General features: G+C 39.6%; 1 protein-coding gene across 6 annotated transcripts; it reads right to left on the bottom strand.

Annotated features, from left to right (window-relative positions):
- Positions 1-6: 6 nt before the first annotated feature.
- Positions 7-9742, bottom strand: LOC111250062 (uncharacterized). 6 transcript variants are annotated; one of them, XM_086987283.1, is made up of 5 exons: positions 9480-9742; positions 4236-4367; positions 3564-3852; positions 1329-3039; positions 7-418 (listed from the first exon to the last, which is right to left on the bottom strand). In XM_086987283.1, the coding sequence occupies exons 3-5, from the start codon at positions 3749-3751 to the stop codon at positions 218-220; spliced, it is 2100 nt and encodes a 699-aa protein (XP_086843409.1). In that variant the 5' UTR covers positions 3752-3852; positions 4236-4367; positions 9480-9742; the 3' UTR covers positions 7-217. The 6 variants fall into 6 exon arrangements, with proteins under 6 accessions (XP_086843409.1, XP_022660426.1, XP_022660424.1 ...); XM_022804691.2 differs by lacking the exon at positions 9480-9742 and adding an exon at positions 5105-5222; XM_022804689.2 differs by lacking the exon at positions 9480-9742 and adding an exon at positions 5009-5193.
- Positions 9743-11610: the final 1868 nt, after the last annotated feature.

Here is an 11610-nt window from a genome sequence, read left to right as displayed (position 1 = left end):
TATATATAAAATATTCAATGTTCTCTTTCGGCGCCACTTCTCAATATGATGGACACACATCATTAGTCGTTCATAGGATAGCTGTCTTGACTGACGCATTGTTATACACTCTACCACTAGAAGTGTGGTAGGTCTTCAAAGAAAAACAGTGGTGGCTAGACTAACTTCCGTAGCTATGCACGTTATGTCTCCAGGTCGGAATTTAAGAAGGATCATTTTAATTGTACACGATAACTATTTCCCTGAAATCACCTACGTAAAGTGTAAATCTAGTTTTTGAGGGTCGGGTGCACCTCGTTCTTCGGCCCGCTTTCAACTCCGGCAGTTGGTTGAATATTGCTATGAAGGGGTAGTTCCTCGCTAAGTTTGATCCTTTTGAGCGATCTTTCAGCATCCGTTGATAATCTCTGAAATATTTCTAATATTGGCAAGTTGTCTCTCTAAGCTTTACGAAAGAAAACTTCGACAAAAAAAAACTTCGATTGTTTGCATGTATGCAACCAGAGGGTTAAATAAGACGAAATGTGTAATAATTCGATAATGAATTCATTCCAATGGCAAGCCAAAGTAAGTGTAAAAAGCTATTGAGTTTAAAGGATATTTCAATAACAGAGCACGATTATTTATGAAGAGGGTAACAAGGTAATGCCAACTAGGATGATCAATTTCCCGTTTCTTGGGACCTCATCTAACTCTTTTGCCTTGTTGTACTGCTGCTACTATTATATATTATATTAGTACTATTGCTGCGGCATCGGTTACTATGCTACCGTTGCCGAAATCGCTGGAAATGGGACAGGGACGGGATGACAGTGTGCAGGATATACTGCGGAATTATCGTTGCGATAACCGCACGTAGGTAAACAGATGTTTCAAACGGGGTTTCAAACAAAGACGGGGTAACTGTTGGTTAATACTCCAGCTGTGTACAAGTTACATTTAATTGGGTATGGTATCAACAAGTCGTATTACTTTATTAATTAACGGCTACAGAAGGGTGTGAATAAATTGCGCAGGCCAGTGTGATGAAAAATAAAAATACATTTGTATTTACGATTGTATACACAACAAGCATTGGCGCCTCATAAGTATAATGAAAGCAAAGTTCTTGCTCTATGCCAAAGGTGTTAGCTAATCGCTTTAATATTGTCCATGTCAGCTGCTTTGTGATTTTCATCTTTTTAGGCCCTTTTTGCCTTTGGAAACTCTCCCGTATATTCATCCCTTGACCTGCGACATTCTTTTTTAGATCTTGATCCTACCTTTGTAGACTCATCATCGCCGTCGTTTATACAGTTATCTTATGTGATCACCTTACGCTTACTTACCTTTGAGTTCCCCTTGGAAACTCTTTCAGCTTTTTCATCTCCCGAGTTCCAGCATTTTTTTACTTGTGGCACCGCAGCTTGAGAGCCCCGACCGCCTACCTGGCTCTGGTCAACTTCAACTTGCAAGTCTGTCTGCGACGTCTTGTGTGTGGAAAAACTAAGGGTCGACGCACCTTCCTCTTGTTTGTACTGTTGAGGCCGTAGCTCCGTCTGCACTTCCCCCTCAGGGGGGACACAATCTCCCTCCTCCGTTTGGTATTGTCTGGCTGCCACTAACCGCGAGTCGTCATCCGACTGCTCGGCGTTTGACAAAGGCTGTTGTTGACGTTCGGCCGTCAACATATCTCTATGAGAAAAAACATGATCACCTTCCCGTTTTTGGCCAAGAGTACCGCTGGAAAGTTCAGCTGGGTGCGTTGCTTGAGTAAGCGAAATTTGGTTTGCCTTCCTCACTTCGTCAGTCAAATCCACTTTCGGGCTCACTAGATTTTCTTGATCAGTCGCCATGGCCGTCTCTTTCTTCACGCAACCTTTGATGGCAACAGGCTCTTTCTGCTCTGGACTATTCCCCTTTTTCGTCACCTGTTGACTACAGGAATCAGCCTTTCCGAAGGGTTCTTCGCAGAAGTGCCGTCTATTTTCGAAAGTGCTCGAGGATGACGATGTCGACGAATGGCCCGTATCCCTTGGCCTCACGATAATTTCCCTCGAATCGATTGAACCGTCTCGTGAAGAACATGGCTGGAAATCACTAAAGCTGGGCTGCGATATGAAGGACTGCTGTTGCAGCTCAGCGGAAGAATTAGATGGGGTAGACGATGTGGTCGGACTAACACACGGACACGATAAGCTCGTCAAAGCTGGCTCCGAAGAAGGCAGAACTGATAAACTAGATAGAGGCTGGTTTCTTGAGAATTTATAAAGTCTTCGTTGTAAGGTGTTTTGAGTTTGTTTCCGCGTATATTTTTGGAGTCTTCGCAACGAACGTTTTGCGGGTCTTTCCGCTAAACGATGCGTTAGCTCCTTTGAAAAGCTTCGTGAGGCTTCTCTAGTTGAACAATTTAAATGAGGCTCGTCATCTGTGAGCCAGGCATCTTCAAATTCCTCTTCTGCATTCTGTTTCGCTTTGCCTAAGGAGCCCAGTCGTATTTTGGATTCTGCCTGGCTTTCATCTGCTCTGTCACCTCTTGGACATAGGTCGTATCCACACCCTTGCGGAATAGGCCGCGACAGCGCAATCCTAGGCGGCGGCGGCGGCCTGCGTCGTCTGCGATTTGGATTCCCGAGATAATAATACGGCCGCCCGCGATATAATAGGTTCTTTTTCAGTTGGCTCAAATTGACAAAAACTGGTAGCCCTGCACTCTGAGGGATTATGCGGCGAGACTTCACCTTCTTCGGTCGTTCCTTTGTTGATTCTGCGCGCTGAGCGTGTACAGACTGCTGCTCAATAACAGCAGAATTCTCAGGAGCAAGACGATTATCATCATACTCATCTCCGTCATATCGAGGCTCTTCCAGGGGCGTGTTTGCGGCAGGAGTCACAGTGGTAGTCGTTTCAGTCGAACTATTGGAAGGATCTGGATGATCTGAAGGCCCAGCGAGCGTCACATACTGATGGATTACCCGTCGGAAGACGAGTATATTCGGCCGCTGCCTTTTAAACGATTGCCACACAGCCCGTTGAATATCCGATTGGGCTATGTGCGAACTTTAACATAATTAGACAGAGTTAAGAGATGTTATGGAACAAATGGAAAAGAGCCGGAAGATATTTTCACATGATGCTCATGATATGCAGGTTACAATAAACTCTCGACAAAGATTTGCAAGGATAAATGCAGGTGAAATTTTGTAAATCTGTAAACATTATCGAAATTATATATAATAATTAAAATATATATGTAGATAGATATATATATATACATATAGATATAGATATAATAAAGGCACCTTCTAATATTAACACAGCTATAACGTATTAGTACGTCACAATAAACAATAGCAGTCGTATTTGTATTTAATAAAAATAAATAGTATTTATAATAATGGCCCGATGTCCCCTAAAAAAATATTATTTTTTAATCGTCTAGGTATTGCTTACATGGAACAGATACTATTATGTAGAGAATAGTTGAATTCTTTCTTCAAACTAGTATGCACCAAACCATGCATTTTGTTGATCATACCCAGTTGTTATAGCCCATGAGGTTGTACCGTCTCGTTACTACGTACCTACTACGTGCATGCGCGATATCTTTAGCGATTTCGGCTACCCGTACCATCCAGTTATTGACCTCCAAGTCTGAACTGAGCGGATAGAACTGCCGATGAGGCTTTACTTGCCGGCGGTTGCAGACTAGCCTCATACTCGCGGCCCGCTGTATGTTCAGATATTCGCGGCGAGAACGTCGCTTTAACATTCTGAGCCGCAGTGCTGGATTGAGCTTTTTGGCCTTTTTAATCCCGAACGCATACTTCACCCATATTAGATTGTTCGCGTATGGATGCTGCCGAGGACACACTTCGGTACAATAGAGTATACATAATTATCTATTAATGTTCAACGTATGCGACGCATTATATAGTTCGCTGGCGCCACAGGTCGAATGATTTATAATGAGCTAATTTCTATTCACATGTGTTATAGTATATTGCAAAATGTTTTAGTACCAATTGTCATCATTAGACATACTCGCCATTTTGAGATGCTCGTCAAAATATAAAGGCGTATATATGCATAAAATATGATGCTAATAACCATACAAAATAGCACCTCTGAAAGCTAATACAAAGCTAGAGACCGCAAAGTTGGAAAACTTTGGATTGGAAAAAACGTGATATTCACAAATATTGAAATGAATGGTCGCTAGAGAAAACATCGTATTGGCGAGAACGCTACGTTACCGTTTGCTTCGAGTGGAATAAACCAATTAACAATGAGCTTCAGTCGATGTCATTTGATCGCACCTCAGAAGCAATTTTTTAGGGTTCTTTGATGTGACCACTCATGAACTGTGTATATACTGCGCACATAAGCTGTAATAGAAAAAAGTAAACGATATCACATAACCCATTCCTTAACCATAAACAATCCGTTTATCAATGACTGGTCATGTTGACATATGACTACCATGCCATTTTATGGGTCCGTGGAAGAAAACTATAGATAAGTCTTTCAGTTAATCTTTCTTGTGGGTGCAATTTCTTAATGCTATACCTACTGGGTTATCCAGAGAACTTATTCACATAATAAAAATTGTCAAAAATGTTAAAAAAGAAAAAAAAGAAAGACGTCCTTAAAAAAATAGCTAGTTCCACATTTACAATAGCGTTTGCCCTCAGTACTTCATATAACAACTAAGCCCTAAGCCAAACCCAGTTTCGAACATAGCCAACTACAGAAAGTCGAGGCAGAATGCAATAACGCAAACTGCTAAACCCTGCTAGAATGGTAACTGTTACAACGCGCGCAAGGAGAAAACAATCCGTATTCAATATCACTATCCTATCCACACCTATGGATGACAATATTTAAAATCTATTTCTTTGATTCGACTATACAGTCCATTTAGTTGTCATAGTACAGAGATATTAACTGTATACAACGTATTATATTATAATGGTATATCATCATTGACGAAAATATGGCGCTACGATTTCCGCTATCACTGCAATACCTAACACAAACGATGTCTCACACAAATTAATATGTCTCAATTTATCTGTGCGATATGCAGATACAGGCACTAAGAATTATTGCCACCAAGAGTAACCTATGTTTGCTTGACAGCTAGCACCATTTTGCATCACTCAGTAACTGCCATGCCCAAAATACTTCAGTCACCATCCTCGCTTCGCGCAGGTCTTTTTCCCTTTCTCAGTGTTCGATTTCTATGCATTAAAAAATTAAACGGCCTTTCCCTTCTTTCTGCATGCTTATAGTGGCGCCAAAATTAAAACAAAACTAGTCAGTCCAACAACCGGAGCCTGAATGGAGATGAATTCTGTGAGAGTTTCTATCGTAAAAGAAAAAAGTGTGCACATAGGATCAATAGTGGTTAACATTTCTTCTGCTGAGTTAAGCAGGTGCATAAGTATTCAGTTTTTTCTCTCTCGTATAGATGCACTACGGTAGACAGTGCTACATTATGGATTGATTCATAAAGGTGTATTAAATGGAGGATCACCGTTGAAGACGTTGGGTGACACATGGACAACTGGAAAAATCTTGCATTTCTACTGTGTGGGGGGTCTTCAAATTCTACGAGAGTTTGTTTCGATTCCGAAAGCGATTAGTTAGTCGTTTCTAATGAGTCGGCTTATCGCAGACACATTCTGGTAGTAGATTGCTGCGTGCCGTTTCAGGCTAACCAACAAATTAGCAAAAGTGACGCTTTTATCATTTTTGTACAGAAAACGTACACTTTTGTGTAAAATTGTTTCGCTTGAAAATATTTGGAAAACGTACGAAACTAATATATGGCACGTAAACCTGTCAGGCGAAGTTCGTTAAGGTGTTTTTTTTCTATTGAAACTTCAATCGGACATATCTGAGCATATTTTTCAGTGGAAATGTTATTGATTTCCAGTTGAAATCTGTCGAACAATGGATAGATTTTATAAATACAATAAAAATATAGTAAAAAATTTTCTTCTTACAATATGAAAATAGTCGAAAATAACTTTTGGCAACTCTGTTATTTATGTAACACATCTGTAAAAATATTTCTAGATGAGTCTCCTTTCATACTAATAATGTAATCGGCAATGTGCGTTGTAACGTGCTAGTCTTCAATACCTATGAAACCCACTATGAGCATATTGCGTTCAGGATTCGCAGTTACGTACAATTCACTTGATTGGACTGCTTGCTTAGAGTTCTACTTGTATTGAAATGCTCGCATTACCGAGAATGCTGCAGTAACTTGTCACCTGGAGCCCTGTTAATTGCAAATGGCATTCAACCTATGCTGCTGTTTCTAATCTTCCAAAGTTATTTTCCATTATCCAAATTATCCAGAGTCACTGCGCTTGGTCAAATCTCATCCACTATTAATGTCTCGAGTTTTATGTCCGGCGCCATTGCTACTTCAGGGGGCTAATTGACCCTTTCAACATTACGGGGTTAATTATCTATCCGTCTAAAACCGACTGCTACCCAGGTATACTTGCGCCAGCGGATGCGACTCCTCGAATGATTATCTAACTGATGTCAACTGGTGGAACGTCGTCAATGTGGATTCGTAGCCGTTCGTGGTCATATTTACTTTATTTATCTATTCGCAAGTCTCTTAATTAGTTGACGGTTTCGGTACCTGACAGGAAAGGTGGCTTTGAAGACAATCGCTAAAATTCTATTTTTATTATATATATATATTATATTATTTTACTATATTTCACTATTAGATGGACCAAACATTGTGTTCCGTAAACAAATGCGGTTAGCTTTATAAGTTGTTCGATCGAAAAGTTATGTTCGAGAAATTCAATACAAAGTGAACCTCAGTATACAGAAACGAGGGATCGCTATACTTTGTTTGGGTGGTTTATATTTTACTACATATAACGCTCAGATCATGCTCGTATGAGCCAATCATGCGATAATAACAAAAGGCTTGTTGATTGCTAACACAGGCTGTTCTAAAAAGATATACATACAGTTTGAATGATTCTAACCTCAGTTTGTATTTACATGTACGTACATTTGTAGAAGGATCTATAGAGCTTCTCTATGTACCTCAGTATTCAAGGTCCTTACCATTCTAGTTAGTACACGACTGATAACAGTGGACCATTGACTCGCATACTAGTAATTGCTATTGTTCAGTGCACAATACCCTAACCTGAAAAATATCCTAAACTAATGGTAATTCTGATAGTTTCAGAGCTCTGATTAAATGAACTCACAGTTAGGTATGCAATAGTTGGACATATGAATTTATTTTGATTATTATACAACTACCTTTCAGAGTTGCTGGCATGGCCTACTTGTTGTAGACCCATTGGGCTAATTAAAAACGAAAGTCGTTGATAACCTGTTAGACATCGTCTCTGGTATATGTGACAATAGGTAGAACTGAAAGTGTATTTTGGTATTTGTAGCGAATCTAGTCTATTTTAGTTTATTTTGTGTTCATGTAAGATAGAACTTCTTAAGTTTACCCAGTTTTTTTTACACGTAACAGCTGAGACCTTTCAGCGTTGCGAACCTTCTATTACGTATCAGTCAATTATAGGAAGTTTTATTAGTCAGAGAGGGTACCAAAGTTTAACCACAACCTATCTGATCAGACCCATCTTTTCCTTTGTCATAAATACTATTATTATTGTTAGCTCTATTGCGTATTTTAAAACTAGCAGGTAAGGATAAATCATACTTGAATATTTAACGGAGAGCGTATCACTTCGTTTAGCATCCTGAAAATCTTACAGAATCCAAAACAAAACCCTGTTTTTTTTTTAACCTATTTCTTTTCTTATATATTCTGTCCTAAAATGTACGCTATAGTTTAAAAAAAATGGAAACTTTATGGGGAGTTCCCATTGTTGCTATTAACTTCCTTAGTTTCCTCGAAGCACTGGCGACTTTCTGAACACATTGTGCCAAAGCTAGCTGGACATTTTCGAATTCCATCGTTTTCAATTTCCCCCTTTTCAAATCACCCACAATTATAACGCTCGTCAACAGATTTTGATAACAATGGAAAACTGAGGCAATGAAGAACACCAGGTGGCCGATCTTCAGTGGTTCCCTTTGCTTTTTATTCAGTTTGTAACTCATGTTGCTGAGGGTCGTGCAGGTGCCAATACTGGATACTAAGGGATCTCTGACGTTACACGTGTTGTTTCAGATAAAAATGCGATCAATTTTAGAATTACCCAAACGGCTTGTATTATGCATAAAGTTATTGAATCAATTCCGTCTACAATCTAATAGTATCCCTGTTTACACAGACTGGCTGAATTAATTAAAATTCTATGCGGGTTCGAGTCCGAGCAACTTTGTTCCAGCTAGAGTTACAGATGTGCTGAAAGAGACAACGAATATTAAAACACCACTGGACAGCCCATCGGTTTTTTGAACTTACTTATTATAAGAACGCTGTTTTCAAGTATCATGTCCAGTTCAGCCATGATGCGTTCCACGGAGGTTAAGTTAGCTATCTATGTACGAGGAAAAAATAGATCTTTAACATCAAAGATCGCACTAATTGAGAAACCGATTTGCTGCTTTGCTATTACCTTTACTCATTTCATGGCAATCACAAACAGTACAGACTAATTCAATGCTGAGTGCCACTCGAAATAACAGAAAAGAACGTATATATCAGTAGTAGCCCATAACCCTTTTGTTCCATTAACCGAAAAGCTTTATGATATAATAGTTGGAAGGTAATTATAGATTTACGTAATACCTTTCGAGGTATCAAACGCTCAGCTGCAGCTTCCAGTATATTATTATAGGTTTAAGCAATTATATACAGTAAAATGTATTTATCTTTGTCAGGTATATCACAAAAGCTATTACATAACCACACAAGTAAAATGAACGTGGTAGAATCTTGACTTCGAGCCGACCTTCCTTCTGCGGCAGACTTCGATACCACTTTTTAGCATTGTTTTAGAGATTACAGGGTAGGGGGCTTTAGGCCGCGGCAATTTTGCTAGGCGGGGCAGAGAACAGTATCACTCAATATTGTCTTTCCTACTGCTCTTTGAATTTTTGATGAACAATAAAGGTGTGCAAATCTAAACCTCTATCCATGTTTTTCTATTTAGTAGGCAAATTCGTTACCACAGCCCCATTGCAGGAAGGGCGTCTTTAGCACAAGAGTCGCAGCTACTGCTGCGTAGGGACCAGATGTAACAGCAACGTCCTTGGTCAAGGAAACCGACAATGAATCACGCTGAAGCCTAGCGTGAAATAAATGGAGAAGGGGATCGCTTAATGCTCGCGCGCACTGAACGAAATATTGGAAAAATTGGAACGAAATATTCACTATGGGAAAAAAACCCCAAAGATTTTATAATAGAATGCATTGATAAAGAAAAAAAAAATAGGGCTATCTGTGGCTTCAGGCCAGTCCCTAAACTAGATCAGTAGTAAGCTACCATATATTTCACTTGAAAGTGGCAATCTGGTTGTACCTCATGAAGATTTCATGTAGAATGTTTCACGGCTAAGCTTTCTAACAACCACGAAGTCCCAATGACGTGGGCAAGCGATTTCAACAAGCCAAGTAAATAAGTATTCCGTGCATCTTCAGTAGTGCCGCTCGACGGTTCAGATAACTGGCGACTTCTTCAAGCACGAAACGAAGCGTGTTTACGCCCGGTCTCAAACATAGACTACCTCACGTATCCCTGAATTTAACAGACAAGCATTTTACCGCGTACAGTATCACGGGTATAATTTCGAAAAGCTGCTGACATTGTTTTGATCGGGGGAGGGGAGTACCCTTTCGCGGTCGAGGGATCCGTCTGGTCAATTTCAGTGGTCGCCACCAGAGAATGGAAACTTAGGTCGTCCATACTTGGCCAATTAGTTTCCTGTTATTTTTTGTGGCAGTAACACAAACATCACTAGATTCGAAAAAACATCTAATGCTAATACTTAATGTTTTTGGTCAATGCTAATAAATTTCCATGCATGGATGGTGGAGGCTAGAGTATGAGTATACCAGGGAGAGTATACTGTGTATATGTAAGCGCACGACACTGGACGTTACAACGTTAGCATGCTAGTAGAAGCTAAGCATTCTGTTTTGGAGCATTATATTGTTCTGCATTCTCATGGCTTATTAGCGACTTAGCCCCGCCATAATGACGCTAGAAGTATGGGTCTTTTTTCTCTTTTTTCAACGTTTTTTTAAGCGGTTTTCGTTCAACCAATCGGGCAGATAGATTCAATTCGCCGAGAACGAGCCTTTTAGTTACGTAGAGAGTCAGAGATGATTCAATGTGATATCCATTGGAATTACATGTGACGAGAAGACCTTTATTGAAAAGGTCGATGACCAGAAAAAATGGTCCTTCCGCTATAGGGACGACAGTAGAGGAGCTGTCATTATGTTAGAATAGCACTTACCGGTGGCGACACCGTTCTTTCTTCTTTCGCAATATAAATAAAGTGTTTTTTTAATTAAAGCTTTTATTCAGCTGAATATTTTTAAACAAGTGCCAGACCAATATGATATAATCTGCCAGAGGTGATAGCTAGCAAAGCGGTCGTACATAGTCTGGTTTGTCAATAAATAGAGTCAATAAGCCACGAATGTGTCCCTCTAACACCACGCCTGGTTATACGTAACAGCATAAAAAGAAGTTCACTTTATTTTCGATATAACCTATAAGTGTACCTTCCATTAGCAGTATTAGAATTCTAAAAATGGTTATTTTTCTTTTTTATTAGCTTGCCCAGAATCAAAGGTCCAAATTCAAGCTGCGAGCATCAGCATCTCGAATCATCTCTTAGCTTCGCTGTTGTTTACTCATGTCGGAAGATAACGCTAGTTTGGCGGCCTTTGTCAGACAACTTTTTTTTAAGATCTATCCGTTGCAGTTAAGCATAAATGCTTTGAACTATAGCAAGTTTTATATATTGATAGTTGTCTCTACGTGAGGCTTCTTGCCTTAAGGGCAGTTCTTACAAAATACACTTTCCCCTGAGAGCTTCCGTGATCAAATCCGACATTGCAGTCCTTACAGGTTTCGTCACTTTGAAACTTTCAGCTCAGACTGGTTTTAGTTTTTTTTGTTTATACTCAGCTATTTTTAGTATGTGAAAAATTGAAGACCTTCGTTATCACCAGGATATCTAATTGAATTTGTTACCTCGGCAAAATGTCACCCCTAACACGATTTGATAAACAACTTTTCTGAACTAAAGCTTAAACGCATAACCCATACGTAGAGTGTTCAATGTAAACTGGAAAGAGAATCATTTCGTTTGTTTGTGACCTTTTATATTTATATGTGGCCGAAACATTTTACACGAACGTATTTATTAAGTACAGTTGTCGTTCCTCTCAACCTAACCAGCTTCAACTCGACGCGCACGCTCGCTTCGAGTGACCAACAAAGTTCTCGAACCTGATTTCGTGGGGACAAATTCTACACCTGGAGCTCGTGTGCGATATTTCAAGTGTAGGGTCAATAGACTTTCAAAGAGATCAGTTCTGGAACTTTCAGTGCTTAGAACGCTACTCGATTACTAACTTGCTTGAGACGATGTTATAATTTCGTTCTCAACAGAATACGCTTTTGAAAGCTGAATATA

This window comes from Varroa destructor, unplaced genomic scaffold (genome assembly GCF_002443255.2).
Source record: "Varroa destructor unplaced genomic scaffold, Vdes_3.0 BEIS01000004.1, whole genome shotgun sequence".
NCBI lineage: Eukaryota > Metazoa > Arthropoda > Arachnida > Mesostigmata > Varroidae > Varroa > Varroa destructor.
The sequence above is the reverse complement of the archived record's forward strand: the minus strand, read 5'-3'. Positions and strand labels throughout refer to the sequence as shown.

Excerpts from the sequence above, each read along its gene's own strand:
- LOC111250062 (XM_086987283.1), bottom strand. The coding sequence starts at position 3,751 with ATGTTAAAGCGACGTTCTCGCCGCGAATATCTGAACATACAGCGGGCC. Across the intron at positions 3,040-3,563 it reads ATCGCGCATGCACGTAGTAG|TTCGCACATAGCCCAATCGG; the intron begins GTACGTAGTAAC and ends ATTATGTTAAAG. Across the intron at positions 419-1,328 it reads TTTCCAAGGGGAACTCAAAG|AAATATTTCAGAGATTATCA; the intron begins GTAAGTAAGCGT and ends TGCCAATATTAG.